Raw genomic sequence first — 16,448 nt, 5'->3', positions numbered from 1 at the left:
ATCAAACTACTGAGGTATTCCTAAGAAATTTATAATCAATTCCTTGTATATTGTCAAAATTAATAGTTTTCTGGTGAAATAAACTTACTTGATTTCACGAAATAGCAATGGTGTGAATTCATACAATTCTACTAATAATAGTTTCATGTTTAGATACCAAAAATAGAATGTTAAAGTGCATAATGATAAATAAAATACCATAATAGTAAATACCAAATAAATTATTAATGGATCAATGGAAATTCGTGGAAAAGATTTAAATTAAATTAAATATTTAATATTGTTTAATTAAAAATAGAAAATTATCAAACCGTTACAGATTTTTAAAAAATATTTTAAAAAATTTAAATTAAAGGCCGCTAAATATACTATTTTCAATGTTAGTTTATTTTGTATAGTTTTTTAACTATTTTTAAATCAGGAAAAAATCAAAATTTCTTTTTTTAGGGAAATTTTTAACATTTTTTATTACTTTTTAATCGAAAATCTGTATTGCTTTCATAACACTTTCTGCATTGAAATTGAGATGAAAATTAATTAATCAAATGACCAGAATGATTTTTTAAATAATTAATTAATTTAGTCGCCTAACTTTTTCATTTTCTTATATATTGGTAGTAAAGATTTTTTATTTGAAATCTTCTTAATTCAATTTTAGATTAAAAATTCTGAAAATTTTGATAATAATTTAAAAATTTATTTTTTAAAAGAGCAATTTAAATATTATGAAAAATAGAATAAAGAACAAAAATTTTAAAAAAGCTAATTTTAGCTTACTTCAAGTTTATTTCAATGAACTTTTTAATTACTTGCTTTAGAAATGCTCAGCAAAATTTAACTAAGAATCAATTTCAGTTGAATATTTTTGATACCTTAACTATTTATCATTTAAATAATACAATTTACTTTCAAAGGCATTCAAAGGACAATCCACCTTTATATCCAGTACAAAGAACAACTTATTGGATCTGTGATACAACTTTCATTGATATCGAACATCAAAGCGTTTCATAGGAAATAAAGTTGATTGATTGTGAAGCCTTATAATTTTCATTTCCTCATAAATTCAATAAATAAATCAGACACGTGCGAATTCTTTATCAATTTATGTTTATTTAGATTTTATTTATACGTAATAAAAGGTTTGTTTTGTTCGTAAATATCTACAAATGTAATTTAATGACACAAATAATTTTTTCTTTTTACCAAACATACGAACTTAAATTAGGCGTACTTCAAAAGAAATCAATTGAAATTGAACTAATCTACTTTACTGCTAATTTTTATTAATTTTGACTGATTTTTATAATATTTTACTTTTTTTTTCTTAATTTTAGGTCTAAATTTTTCTTTTTTTTAATATAAAAATTGATCAATACATTTGTCACTGTTTGTATTTGCACTTTATTTTCCTCTCTCATGTAGCGATTTTAATCGGAAAAACTGTCACTCCAGTAGGTGGATGTTAGTGGTGCGCACGTCTTGAAGAGATCTTTCCCGGTTGATGGCTCACTTTCCTTCTTCTTGGTACTACTCACGGTCACGGTTTTCGGCGTCGGTGCGGGAGCTACTTTTCTCACGACCGGCGACGGAACCTTGACGACTTTCACTTTTGCCTTTGACGCACTTTCCGATTTCTCCTTTTCCTCGCGATGCCGTTGCATGTGTGCATCTAAGCTCACTTTCAACTTGAACTGCTTGTCACACAATTTGCAGACAAATTTTTCGACGGCATGCGATTTCAAGTGTTCGCGCAGCGCGTGACTGTTCCCGAACACCTTATCGCAATGCGGACATGGCAAGGTCGATCGTTCTGCTGCTACGCCTGTCGCTCTTTTCTTTTTCTTTTTCAACGGAGCGCCATCACTGTCGTCATCGTCGTCTGCCTCGATATATACCACGTTCGATTTGTAACTCTTTTTTGGGGTGGGTTTTGCGGTTGTCGCCAGCGATTTTGTCGGTGGTCTTCCTACCTTTCGTTTTCCCGGTGCCGGCGGAGCAGGTGGCGCCTTTTTCTTCTTCCGCCCAGGCTTTGACTTCTTTACCTTTTTGTAGTACTTCTTTTTAGGCTTGAAATCACTGTCAACACTCGACACAGACTCGGATTCGGACACTTCGCTTTTGGACACGCGAAATTCATCGTCGTCTTGCATCATGGCATCCTCATCGTCCTCGCTGCTGCTCAAAAGTGCCACTTTGGCATCGAGCAGGATGTAGTCGCCTGCATTGCGACGCTTATTTACACCTCGTCTCAGACATGCACGGAAATTTTTGTCTGTCTGTTCGGCAACTTGTTTGAACTCCCATGCCGCATACACCTTTTCGACGCATGAAGCACAAATTTTGTTCGGCAACGAATCCGTTGCGCTGATTCGCATTTGCGGACAAATTATTTTCACTAAATTTGCTATCATTTGTTGTCCTTTAAAGTCGAAGATATTTTGAAGGTTGTCGCGTGATGTGCATGCTCGACATTGTTCCGGATCGATTTTCGGCTCTTTTGGCTTCGGGGGCTCCGACGTTCCCTCAACTGGCTCTTGGCTTTCCTCAACTTCCTCTTTGACCGGTTCCGTCTCATTTTCTTCAGTTTTCGTTTCCGTGTCTTGTTCCGTGTTCTCAGCGGCTGCAGTTTCTTGATTAACTACGGTCTCTTCTTGTTGTTGCTCAGCTACTTCATTCGGAACTACTTCTTCAGTCGTGTTTGGGGCATCCGTTGCATCCATCGGTTCAGCAGGTGCATTTTCTTCAGGAAACGTTTCTGCTGCTGGCTCTTGTTGCAATTGTTCCTGATGATTTTGTGCCAGAAGCTCTTCTTGGGCCTCTAAATTACTTGCTGGCTCGTACGCTTGTGTCGGTGGTGGTGGTTGTTCTTGCTCAAAAACTTCATTTGTTGCAACTTTTTCGTGCTCCGGCAAGAGTTCGGGAATCTGTTCTGGGGGCTGCGGTTGCTCTGCCACCGGCATCTGACTCTGGTACACCATATTATTGTACTCATTGTTCATCATTTGATTGTAATTCTCCATTTTTGTGCTTTGTTATCGGCATCTACTGCAAGTGATAACAAGAAAAGACGCGCTCAAACAATGCGTCAGGGAATTTTTGCTATTTTAGGGAAAAATAACACGATTCACGATCGATTTTCAGCGAATTCGCGTTTCGGTACGACCGAGCTGCACTTTTAGACTTGTTTTTCCCGGAAATTTGCAGTAATTCGATTTAAAAATTGAAAAAATAACGCAATATTGACATTCAAAGTTTATTTTCTCCGAAGCGTCAATAAAACTGAAGAAGCTAGGAGCATATCAGTCATGCGCATTTCTCGACTCGGAGCAAGGCGTGTATGGGATAAAATATTCTGGAAATTTTTCAGACAAATGCAACAAAAAAGTTCCTTTTTTTAATTTTATTCATGAAAAATAATTAAAATTGAAATTTATAAAATACAAAAAAAAAGTTAAAAGACAAAAGCAATACTTTCATAGAACCATCGAGAGGACATTAACAGGGCACAATTCATTAATGGCGTCGAATTTGATGGCAAAATTTTTCGACATCGTTAATGGATGGGACCCGAACTTGTATGAAAAACTTTGATCGGAATTTGAATGAAAAATGCTAAATTTTCCTAAAGAGATGTCTTTAAATGAAGCGAAAAAAAATTTAATTCCCATTAAATAAGAAAGTAAAGGTTAATTGGCTCAGATGTTACCCTATTTCACGTAATCCAATCCAATTTGTGCTTTTTTACTGGCCAAAGATAAAAACAAAAAATTATTTCGTCTGCCAAGGTGTAAAGTTTCTATTTTTATTTTTTATATCTTATTTATTTGACTGTCTAAAAGTTCATTTTGTTTCGTTTTGGTGTTGGTCAGTTACGGTGCGGGAAAAATTGCAGGAATCAAACTAGCTAGTTTCAAGGATACATTAAAAATGTTTTTTTTATAAAATTATGTAAGATTATTTGAAAATTTAACAAATTTAAATTTTATTGCTATTGTTTAAAAATTTTAGATTTTTGCAAGTATTTTAGGTGAAGTAATTTTTTTGGATTAAAAAAAAAACGGAATCCAACCGAGAAAATAATTAGATTTTTCGATCAGTAGTTTCTCAAGATATTTCGATGAAGATCAAATTGATTCTATTTATAAACGGACAATGATGAGCAAAAAAGAAATGCGCGCAAAAAATCTTCCAATTTATTGTCCAATACGCAATTTATTGATTCCCTTTCACGTCCTATTACAATAATAATAACAACATGAGATAGGTTCATTTCTGATTTGTTCATCTCATTGATATTTCCTCACAAACAAAACTCCCATGGGGTATCAATATGAATATACGCACCATGAATATTTAATAATGAAGACAACTAAAAATTCAATCAATAAAGAAAAAAAAACTCAATTTTTATTACGACATTTTTTCACAATTTTTTTCTTTTCATTTTAAATTTCTCGACAATCAGTTTTATTACAATGAAACGATATGGAAAAATATTGAATAAGTTTAAAGAAAAAATTATAAAAAATATAAAGAAAAAAGTAATTTGACAGAAAATACTATTGTTCTGGTTTAGTGCATAAAAGGGTGACAAGAAGACTTTTAATAAATGATTTCTAAGAATACCTAAGGCATAAAATTTTTGAAAGCAAATAAAATAAAAAAAATAGTTTTTGGTAAAAGATAACTAAATTGAAAATAATTATCAAGAAGAAAAATATTTAAAAAAAAAGACAACAAAAAAAAATTCAAAAAATTTCTGTAAAAATTTTATAAGAAGAAAACTCATGCAAAATCCAGTAATTTTTTTTTATCTATATTAAAAAAAAATTTTAGAAAAGAATTTTAAAAAAAATACCAAAAAAGACGGGTTTTTATGCCTGTTTTTTCGATTTTGAACAATAAGTTAAAAATGCCACAAAAACCAATCATTTTGGGCAACGTCATGAAATTTTTTCAAATAAAACTAGTTTTTTGGATTCTACTAATTTTTTTTAATTTTATTTGGACTGGCCTTGAATGATAACAAAATATTTATTAAAATATTTCAAAATAAAATAGAAAACTTTGTTTCAAAATGTTGCTTCATAGGAAAATTTGAGTACAATATATCTTCCGTATTATTTGTTTGTTCGAAAAAACCCACATACTTTTATGTGTTTTATTAAAAATTCTCAAGAGACTTAAGTTCGCCCAAATAAAGATGACTTCCTGAACAAATATTTGCAGTAACATCAATTTTTCATGTACTTATGTCCACTGGAACATTCTGTTACAATGACAAAACATAAAAGATTTTTTTTTTTGAAAAGAAATTGCATTGGAATTCAAATTCAATGAAGCATGTAACGTGACATAATGGAAAAACGTTTGTTATAAATTCTGAAGCTGTTTGTCGTACCGCAATAGTTTGTTCGACAATTTCAAGATGGAATCAAAATAAATGAATGTTTTCTTGTGCATGTCTAATTAATTTTCATTGAAGTTCACATTAATTTCTTGTGCTTCGATAGATGAAAAATAATTAAAGACAAAAGTTTTGCTCCTCTCATATTTTACAAATATTTATCTAACCAACATTTAATTTACTTTATGTAGGAAACGGTAGTAAATTAGTCTTTTGAGACTCATTGGAGGACAATTAGAAAGCGTTTCTAAGAAAATTTCTCGCTGAAAATGCAAAAAAGGAGTAACGTGATGTTTCTCCTGAGACTTTGCCTGCCCGTGTTTAGTTAATTTTATAAAACAACATTTTTCCACTTATTTCACAGGCGAAAAAAAAACTTGACAAAAAAAATGCCATAAAGATTACACGAGCAGATTACGTTTTATGGCACAACCAATGGTGTTGAAGCTCTATTCGTTTTAGACATTATTAAAACCGTTCTTTTTTATGCCTCGTTGTATCATCTCTCGTCGCGCGCTGAACGAAATGCGTTATCGCAATTTACTTTATACATTTTTGATATTTTAATAAATCATTAATAATGTGTATTTACGAGCAGTTACAATGCCCGTAACGAAACAGGTCTTAAAACAAATAAATAAATAAATTGCGCTCGGAACGAAGCTGCGTCAAGATAACCTCCGCACTAAGCTCGATTGTTTTTAAGGTATTATTTATAAATTTCTGAGAAGCGATAATAATTCAGTGTTTCCCGAGACATCTTTTCTGTCTCGTTGAATCCATAAAGTCTTGAGTCACATTTTATGAAATGCTTGCACGATAAAAACATTTTTTTAAATTGTAATAATGCCACGTTTATGGTTCGTCGATCTTTTATCTGCACGTAAAATTTATTGATAATAATTCAATGAAATCATGCGATGCGATGGGAACATTTTTGCGGCTTGTACGACAACAATGTGGCTCATGCTGCGTTTTTCTCTGCCAAAAAAAAATGACGAGAATTTTATCAGTTCACTTATCAATTTATAGCATCTACATTCAAGAGTATCACGGAAAACTTTTGCAAAATATTTTTACGATTGAATGAGTTGAATAAAAGCACTAAAAAACTTTTTGGATGTTAGACAGCCAAAATATTACTAGAGCAAAATTAAAATAAAAGTTACTTTAAAACAAATAATTCCAATTGTTTATGGATGGGTTGATTAAATCTCTTGTGTTTAAATTCAAATATAGACTAAAAGCAAGTAAATTATTAAAAAGCACAAAAATTAGCCATAATTTTCGAAAAACAAGCAAAATATAGGTAATTTTGCGTTCCCGAGAGAACATAAGGTTTAAACTTTTAACTAGTAAAAGTGTTTAGCAGAAATCTGTCTGGACGAAAATTGTTGTTAGTGTTGAAGTGTTTTTTGTCTGCTCAAAACAAAACGTAACAAAATTGCATTATATTTCTATTTTTGCTCAATTCACAAGTATTTTAAACTTTAAATTGTTGAAACCATAAAAAACGGTAAAATTGTTGAACATGCATTTGACATTTGTAGGATTTCGAAGTAACTTCAAATGAAACTATTTTTGATGTGAAAATATTTGATGAAGAAATATTTAAGAATAGTTTTATATTGAAATAGATTCTATGAAGAAAATTGTAAGCGGTTTTTTTAAATGAATAAATATTAAAGTAAAGAATGATGTCCAATTTCAGAATTGAAAAAATCGAGCGGGTCAAAATATAAAAAGGAAAAAAAAATTTATCGAAAAATACATTTATTGGGGTTTTGGTTCTTTTTCTAAAATATTTATAAAAATTTATTTAGTACTTAAATTTAATTTTTTATATTTTTTTTACGGTCCTGAAAAAAGTGCGGGACCCTTGTTCCCGGAAAATTTACAAAAATCATAAAGAAATATTGAATTTTTAAGAGAAAAATGGGGAAATTTTATAATTTAAAAATTAAAATTTGTAGAATTACTTAAAAATGTATAAAATTGACTTAATTTATGATTATTTTCAATATCTTGGGGTAAATATAATTTTGGGAAATGAGTTTGATTCCCGGGAAAAAATATACTTTTTCCATGTCTGTTGATGTCCTCAAAATTGCGAAAAAAACGTGAAATAGCAGAAAAAAGTTTTCGACATAGACATCTGGGCACTTCCCTCTCAGTACTTTGTACCTATTGGATACATAGATTATTTTAATATCGTTCAATTTATTGTTAATTTAATAAAAAAAATAATTTCCAGTAATTAAAGAATTTAATCCTCCATTGTAAACAAAATATTATAAAAAGAAAAAATTAATTAAAAAGTACAAAGGGACTTGTGACAATTAAATAAACAAAGGCTTGTTTTAAAAATACATGTAACAAATAATTATATTTATTTGTTCATAAAAAATGTAATATCAGAAATATTTGGTTTCTTTTCTTTTTTTAATGAAAATATATTTTATTACATTTTTTTTACAGATTTTTTTTAATTACAAATTTTTGGACCATTTGCTGATTCCTGATAATTTATTTAATTTTCCATAAAAGTGTTGACATGTTCCACAATAAATGACATGTCATAAAATATTTTATCTCGCATAATCGTTCCACGGATATTTTTTGTACTGCTTCTGACGAATGCGAAATTAAAATTCTTCGTATTTTAATAACTCAACTTTTTCCGATAATATGGCGTCGCCTGGTCCACAATTCAAATAAATTTTAATATAAATGCATAACATATTAGACTAAGTTTTTGGCATACTTTATTCAAGAATTCCGTTTAACCTTGTTGGCGGCACATACAATTATGACGATGACTACGACGACAACGAACGACGCAAAATGTTTGTATGTATATCGAATTACGAAACAGCAATAATAAACATTGTTCCATGCTGCATTAAACCTTTTTATAAATGTTATTTAATGTGATGTGAATGAAGGAAATGACACCCCAACTAGAATTTATAAACACGGTCTATTTTCTGCTCATCGAATTTCGTTTTCGGCCAAAATATTTTCTCATGCCTAACTTTACGTGAAATTTAATGACTTGATTCTGTGAATTTTGTCGTTTGACAGCGATAATCAACAATAATGGAAGCTTTGTTTACTTACGGCTCGCAGAGTATCTCTCAGTATTATTGTTTGAAATTAAAAATAATATTTTATCTTCTTTTAAGTGAAGTGCGTCACTTGCGAGTATTATTTCATATTTGCATTAAAAATGAATTATCTCACATGTTGTAACATGACGCTCTTGCTCTAGGACTTTTTTTTTCTCTTCCATTAATGAATATTCCATAAAAGTTTGTTCATTCATTATTCAGAAAAAAATTAACATATCATTGTTTTTCGATTTTTACTGGTGATTGATTATAGGTCAGGTTTTGTTTGTATTGAAATTACATATCTGCCCACTTATTTATTTATTTATATATTTTAAATATTTGCTTTATGGTCATTTGATGTGAAAACAGAACGTATAATAATTGTGTAAACATTATACACTAATTTATGTTATTTTTATTGTTTCAGAAATGGATTAAACCTACATAAATTTTTAATATTTTCTAATTTTGAGCATGATTTTTTTTTTGTTTTTTTTTTAATTAAAAGATATTTTAACATAATTTTAAATTATAAAAAGAAAAAAAAACATTTTGTGTTCACTAATTTTTTTTTGTTTTTTATATTTTTTTATATTAGTTTATTTTTTCATCATTAAAAAAAAAATTTATGGTTTTTAATTATTTTTTAAATTTATTAATTTTTATATTTTAAACATTTAAGAAATTTAGAAAAATATACGATTTTTTTTTAAATTTTCCTAATAATAGAATTATTTTTTCAAATTTTATTTTTTTTTTATTTTTGTTGATCATTTGGATCATTAATTTGTGAAAAAAAAACAGAAAAATGTAAGAAAAGTATTTTTTAATTTTGATAAACTAGAAAAAAATGAGGCAAAATAACAAAAAAAAAATAATAATAAAAAACGACGAGAATAAAAAAAGAAAAAAAATCGTCAAAAAGTGTAAGGAAATAATTAAAAAAATAATTATAAAAAAATCAAAAAATAATTAGAAAATTTGAAAAAAAAAATTAATCTCCCTTAAATCAAATACCAAGAAATATATTTAAAACATGTCATATGCTGTCACTGACACGATCGTAAATATTAACGACAAAATATAGAAATTTTAATTGATTTCGCTTTGACGGGCATAACGTGCTCAAGCAAAGCACAGAGGATAAACTTTTATGACGGAGTTGCATGCATGTTGCAAAATTTCGAAAACCACCAAAATTAAATAAATTTATCATGATCTATTTACATAAGCTTTAAAAGCCTACTAACGCTTGTAGGTATGTAGTAGCTCACACAACCTAAAAGATAAATTATTCTAAACACAATACTTGACAGCGAACAACCGCATCAGCCCGTATTTGGGAGTCCCGGAAATGAATGCAAAAGCGTGACAACAAAGGATTTGAACGAAAAAATTTTATGATTGATTACAGGGTTTTAAAACTCGAAAAATCTCATATATTTTGCGTTTCCACTTTTTTTTTTGTTGTTGTCAGGCTTCTTGGGAGAAAATAAAGTACGAAAACCTTTAAAGTTTATCAAGAAAGTTTAAATTACCTTTTATATCCTTGGTGTCTACTTTGTTCTACTTTTATTTGATTAAATATGGCACAGCCAGCAAACACGACATTACCCTAATAATAATCGTTTAGACTTCAAGATAAATGTCTGATATTGTCATAATTTCTGTGCTCACAACAACAACAAAACCATGAATTAACTGCTTTTTTGTTCGCCTGGATTTCTCTTTGGACAGCTACTTTTCGTGTGTATGTGTGTGCGTTGTCGCGTAGATATCTAGAATGAAAAATGAACATATATTTTAGGAGGTATGGCGGAAAAAAAAGTAATAATAAAACACGTGTACGTCGGTACAAAGTTGTCTTCATAAATTTATCTTGGAAAACGCTTTTTCGACGGATGATGGTGGATGTGTGAGGAAAAACGAATAAATTTTCATATAATAATTGTGACGTGCATGCTGATTTAGTAATGCAATATGTATGTATTTTTTACTGATAACAAGAAGGCATTTTTGTCGAAAATAGTGGAATTTTCCGCGGTTTGCATAGAAAGTTAAACATTAACTTTGTGTTAAAATTGTAAAGTCTTAAAATTTTAATTAGATTAAATTTATGAAAATTTTAACGTCCAAACAAATTTTTAGACAAAGTACACGGTAATTTATTTTTTTTTTTTGTTTAAATTTCTTTTGTGCCTTGGTATTTGAAAAATTAGAAATATTAGAAATTTATATTAAAAAGTCAAGAATTTTAACTTTTCAAAAATTTTAAAGATTTTTTCAGTTAATAAATTAAAAATATAAAAAGAATGATATAAAACTTAAAATTACATAAAAAAAAAAATTATTTATTATTTTTCACAATTTTAAATGATTTTTTTAAATTTTTTAAGTAAATTCTAAAAAAACACATTCTATGATGATCAAAAATAAATCAAATAAAAAAATCTTATTAAAATTTCGAAAACTTTTAATAATGAATGCAATAAAAACTTGTAAAATTTAAAAAAAAGTAAAATTTGTGAGAAAACTTTAAGAAACTTCTGGTTTTGGAAAATTCGTGAAAAAATCAAACAACATTAAAAATATGTGAAATATTTTTGGGACTTTCATTAGCAATGTAAAAATAGACATTTTAAAATGCGATTTAGCTCTCTTAATGCAACGAACATTTTTCAACCTCGCTAATTTTACCAATAAATTTTTAAATAAAAAATGAAATTTCAATCAAACTAAAATGTTTGCATCTGTTGATCACTCTTGTTAACTACTTAATTTATTTATTGAAACAAAATTTAAATTAGTTTAAAAATTTTAAATAGAAAACTTGAAATTGAGAAAATTAAGATGAAGTAGTTAGATTTGCCTCCTTTGAGAGCCCCTATTTGATAAGGAAAAATATTTTTTTCTATTTATGATCGAAAAGTACACTTCTTTTTAACTCAGTTTAAAAGTTTTTGAAATCTATTTATTTTTATAGTTTGTTTACAATTTTCTATTCTTTTAATTACTTTTCGAATAACTTCTGATAAATTTCTTTAAATAAAAATGAAATATTGAAAGGACTAGAAAACTTTAAATGAAGCAATTTCTTTCAAAAAAAATATTTTTTTAAAATCAGAATCACACATCATGAAGATGTAAATTTTTTTCTCACGTAAGACAAAGTGACATAAATTTTTCTTTTAAGAATTATTTATTTTAAATGAAAACATGAATTTTTCGGTGCATGTTTTCACATTTTTATCGCACACACCTAATTTGTATCAAGGTGACAGATAAAAGTGTCGAAAAAAAAAGTTTGGAGCACGGGAAAGATAAAATGATGAAAAATGCAACTTTTTTATGGAGATATTTATGACAAATATAAATAACTTAAGAAAGATAAATTCGCGCTACTTCTCGGAAACGAGCAACGACGGTTTCTGCGGTAATGGTTGACGAGGTAGCAGACATTAGTGTGACACTTGAAAGTGAGTGTGGGGAACGAGAAAGGTTCGGTAATTAAATAAAATGCGAGATTATTCAATGTCGTAAAAACTCATTTTATTTGTTCAGTATGACGAGATGCTGCTTTCTTGGGAAAACGAAACGGAAATCATGTCGTCAACAATGTTTGTGGTGTCACAAGAACGGAAAAAAACAACCACAGAAGACAATAAAAGTTGTAAACTTTTGTATAGCATGACAAATTGATTCGGGGAATTATGCGACAAGATTCCGAATCACTTTGAATTTGACGTTAATGGAATGTCTAGAAATTGTTTGAAGAAGACGCTCAAGTTTCTTTTGATTAAAAATGCCTTTTCCACCCATTAATTTTTTTGTCTTTCTTTTTCGCAGCTAATTGTGCCATTTAATCAATTTCCTCCAAATTGAACGCAATTTCCGTTAATGGCAACGTGACAGCGAGTGACAATCGTGAGTATGTGTGTTTGCGTTGGGAAAGGTCGTCAATTAAAAGGTCATCGGAACAATTGAATGACAAAATGCCGATAATTAGCAAGCAAGGGCTAACTTTGTGTTAAATGTCATGGAAACATACCGGATCGAATAATCATCCGAGATCAGCACGTAGCGTATGGGGAGAAAGTGAAAGGGACACAAAAACATCTGGCAACCTTCATTATACAACAATGTGGAATTTGGCTTGCAGAAAGGAATGTTAATCTGATTTTTCCCAAAAGATCATTTAGAGAGAACAACTGCAGACATCATCATTTATTCAGACAAATGGAAATGGGATAATAAATGGCAGCACACGTTTACGTAAGATAACTTTTTTTTCTCTCTCGTTATGAAAGAACTTTTCAAGACAAATTAAAAACAAAAAAAAAACTTGGAAGAGACTGAAGAAGAATTCCACAAGAACAAGAGTATGTCAAGATGTCATAAAAATGATATGAAAACGATTTTCAATTAAATATATCTTTTCATACATGCCGAATGATAAAAGACGAGGTTAATGAAAACTGAGACATGTACGAAAAGATATTTGAGAGAGGTCAGACAGTTCGTTTTTTTTGTTGTCAATTTAATATCAGGTACGATGTGATAGTAAAAGGTGCCTTTCGAAAATAAAAAAGAATACATAAAAAAATGTTGAAGACCAACTTTTCTTTATCACATTTTAGCTTCGTGACCATTTAAGATTTTTTTAACTTATAAATAAAAAATAAAATTAAATTTAACCTTTATAAAGTTTTTTTTAGGCCGCTTCAAATCAAAATCAAAAATAAAGTCCAAAATCTTTAAAAATAAAATACTATTTTCATACAAAATGACAAAATTTTAAACAATTTTTGAACGTTAAATTTTTTTTTAATTATCTTTTTTGAGATTTGCTAATTTAAAATAGATTTTAGAATATTACATACTAAAAATTAAAGAAAAAAATTTCATACAAAATACCTGTCAAAAAATTTTGAAAAATAAAATCAGAAATATAAAAAAAAATTTAAAGAAGAAAATTTAATTTAATTTAATCATAATTTAATGATTTTTTAAACAAAATTGAGTGAAAATTGAAAATTTTTGAAAAAAATTTTTAAAAAATATATTGAAAAATGAAATGACTTGTGCAAAAGTTAAAGTCACTTAAACTTTTAGAAAAAAAACTGAATAAGAAAAAATCAAAAAAATAATATTTTAAAAATATTATTTTTATTCAAAATTAGGTCAAAAATAAAAAAAAATTAAAGTCAAAACTTTTAGAAAAAAAACTTTTTTTTTTTTATTCAAAATTAGGTCAAAAATAAAAAAAAATCAAGATTTTTTTTTGTACAAGATTTTTATCCTTTTTTTTAATATTAAATATTTTAAAAACTTAAGAAATTAATGAAAGTTTTTATTTTTTTTTTAATTTTAATAGCAAGTTTTTTTTCAAAAGGCATTTGATAAAAAATTTAAAAAATTGAAGTTTTTTTTAGAAAATATCGGTCAAAAATTATTTTTTTATATTTTATATCATTGGCAATTTATAACAAGAAAATCACAAAATATTTAAAAAATATTTTAAAAATTAAATCAAAATTTCTAGCCTTTAAATTTTTTGTTTTTTATTCAATTTATTTTTTGATTTTGCGCAAAAATTTTGCCTTACGAGATATCAATTTTATATTATGCATTTGATAAAATATTTTTTTTAGGAATCGTTTCCGCTAGGGTACATCAAATCATCAAAGAAAGCAAAAAGGCAGGGATGTCATCCACAGACTACTTATTTTTTTCTTCCTTAACAAAGTTCTTTGAAATATTTTTCAAATATTGAAACTTGATATTTTTGTTCTGATTTGATGTCACATCATCTACCTTTGCTCCAAATCATTTTGTGCGTACTTTCATCATGCATGTATCTTTTATATCTCCATGGGGAGTTTTCTACAACATTCTCTTTATAATTATTATATTATTTATCGTCTCACGTTTCAAGGAAGAATAAAATCGCTCTTTTGAAATAGGAAACCCAAAATAAACAACCTTCGCAGCAGAAAATTAAATTAGCATTTTTTTATGATTAATTAATGTTCTGAAATTTCTAGAGCCAGACAAAAGATTTCATAATCGGTGAAAAAATATTTACAACATAGTCACGTGTTGCGGCAACATTTTTTTTTTATCGTCGCGAATGTTGTCGAACATCTTTAAGCGAAATACGTTGACATCTGCCAATTAACTTTCGATTTATGGACCGAATCGATAAGTAATTTGTATGTAATGTTCTTTTGTTGTTTGTTTATCGTCGCGTCGTCTTGTTGTTTTTTTTCTCGCTTTCATGACCAGTGTAAGAAATGTTAGTGCAAAAGTGTGTTTACGCGTGTGTGCGTGCCATCAAAGAAAATAAAGATTATATTAATGCCCTACGTGCGTGCCATGTTCATTTCCTTGATGTCTACATGGATTAAAGAAGAACAAAAAGAGTACACAGCTGGAATTTAATTTGCACGGCTTAGTGTCGTACAATGAATAAATGATAGTAATTGTATGTGCATTAATGGGCGAACATCTTTGGACAATCCATGGTGAGAAAAAAACGTTATTATCCAAACTATTCATTATTGCCCGAGAACGGTGCCGAAGAAAAATAAAAGTAAGCGCAATAAAATCTGTTTGGATGCCACATGTTCATCATTTTCAACTTCCTTCCGCAAATGGATTTTCGTAGTAAATGTGGAAATCGTAATCAAAAAGTTGCTTTAATGGGGTTTTCTGGCAAATTAGTCGTTAAGAGAACATTTTGATAATGATCCATCATATTTAATTGGTTTGTATAAAGAACATAAAATGGAAAATCGACGTAAACGACAGAAAATATACAAAAAAAACTTTTGAAAAAAATATTTGAATTAATTGAACAAATTTTGTGCCAAAAATTTAAAAAAAATATTTTTTTTTTCAAAGATGACAATACTTTGAAATATTTAAATAAAATTTTGATCGGTTATAAAAGTTGAGATTTTTTTTCTAAAATTAACTAATTTATTTATTGTTTTATACCTAATGTTAAAAAAATAATTATTTAAAATTTTGCAAAAATTTTTATATTTAAAAATATCATCGAAAAATTATTGAAAATTTTTTGTTATTCAAAAATCTACAATTCTGAAAAAATGTGGGAAAATTCAAGTTATTTGCTTCCCAAAAAGCCCAATACATAAAAAATGATTGCTTGTGATTTTTCACTGAGTGATTTGAAAAGTTGTAATTAAAATGTTGCTTAAATGTACTTTCTAGTTATTTGCATTTTTCCTCGGATGTAAATATGCCCGAACCAATTTTAAAATTATTAGATTTTATTTCCGTTACTTGTGTAAATTTACAAACCTTAGAGAATGCAAAAAATAGTTTCATGTCTGTTGAGATGAATTTAATAAATTTTTCAGGAACATGATTTTTTCAAAAGAAATGCTTTTACCTAAAATCCTAAAAACAGAGTTCATTTTCAAGCAATGCTTTTATCGCAAAGTTAAAACCCATCAATAATCTTCTCTTAATATCTTTAAATGAAATTTGATGCATTTGAAGCTATTGTTCACTGATTTACCTTAACTTATAATTTAACAGATAAAAAATTAAGCTCTCTTCTATTCTATTGTGAAAATTTGGACGATACATGACGCAGCATATATTCGAATTCCGTTTTCTGCATTTACATTTTGCTTTCGTTCAATTAAGATTTTAATGGCGATACGTCTATTACAAATAAATTGACTGCATTTCGATGACAAAAATTCCACTGCGTCCAATTACAGTCGTGATGATTGCTGTTTTTTAGTCTAAAATTGGAAAATGTGTAATTGATGACAAACTGTTGTAAAACGAATAAATTTTAAAGCTGTTTTCCGCTATTTTAAGCTTTCGTTTTTCAGGTTTGTAATTTTTTTTTAATTTTAGATAGAGCGTCAAATTATTTTTTTTTTTAC

At 28.2% G+C, this 16,448-nt stretch overlaps 2 protein-coding genes across 2 annotated transcripts in view; one reads left to right on the top strand and one right to left on the bottom strand.

Moving 5' to 3' along the window:
• LOC134832011 (3'-5' RNA helicase YTHDC2-like) overlaps positions 1-16,448 on the top strand; it is a 216,013-nt gene that overhangs the window by 62,343 nt on the left and 137,222 nt on the right. The window lies entirely within an intron of this gene.
• On the bottom strand, positions 1,116-3,259 carry LOC134830483 (uncharacterized). Its single transcript, XM_063843985.1, has one exon. The coding sequence runs from the start codon at positions 3,021-3,023 to the stop codon at positions 1,431-1,433; it is 1,593 nt and encodes a 530-aa protein (XP_063700055.1). The 5' UTR covers positions 3,024-3,259; the 3' UTR covers positions 1,116-1,430.

Source organism: Culicoides brevitarsis, chromosome 2 (genome assembly GCF_036172545.1).
Source record: "Culicoides brevitarsis isolate CSIRO-B50_1 chromosome 2, AGI_CSIRO_Cbre_v1, whole genome shotgun sequence".
Classification (NCBI taxonomy): Eukaryota; Metazoa; Arthropoda; class Insecta; order Diptera; family Ceratopogonidae; genus Culicoides; species Culicoides brevitarsis.
This window is presented reverse-complemented; position numbering and strand designations above follow the sequence as displayed.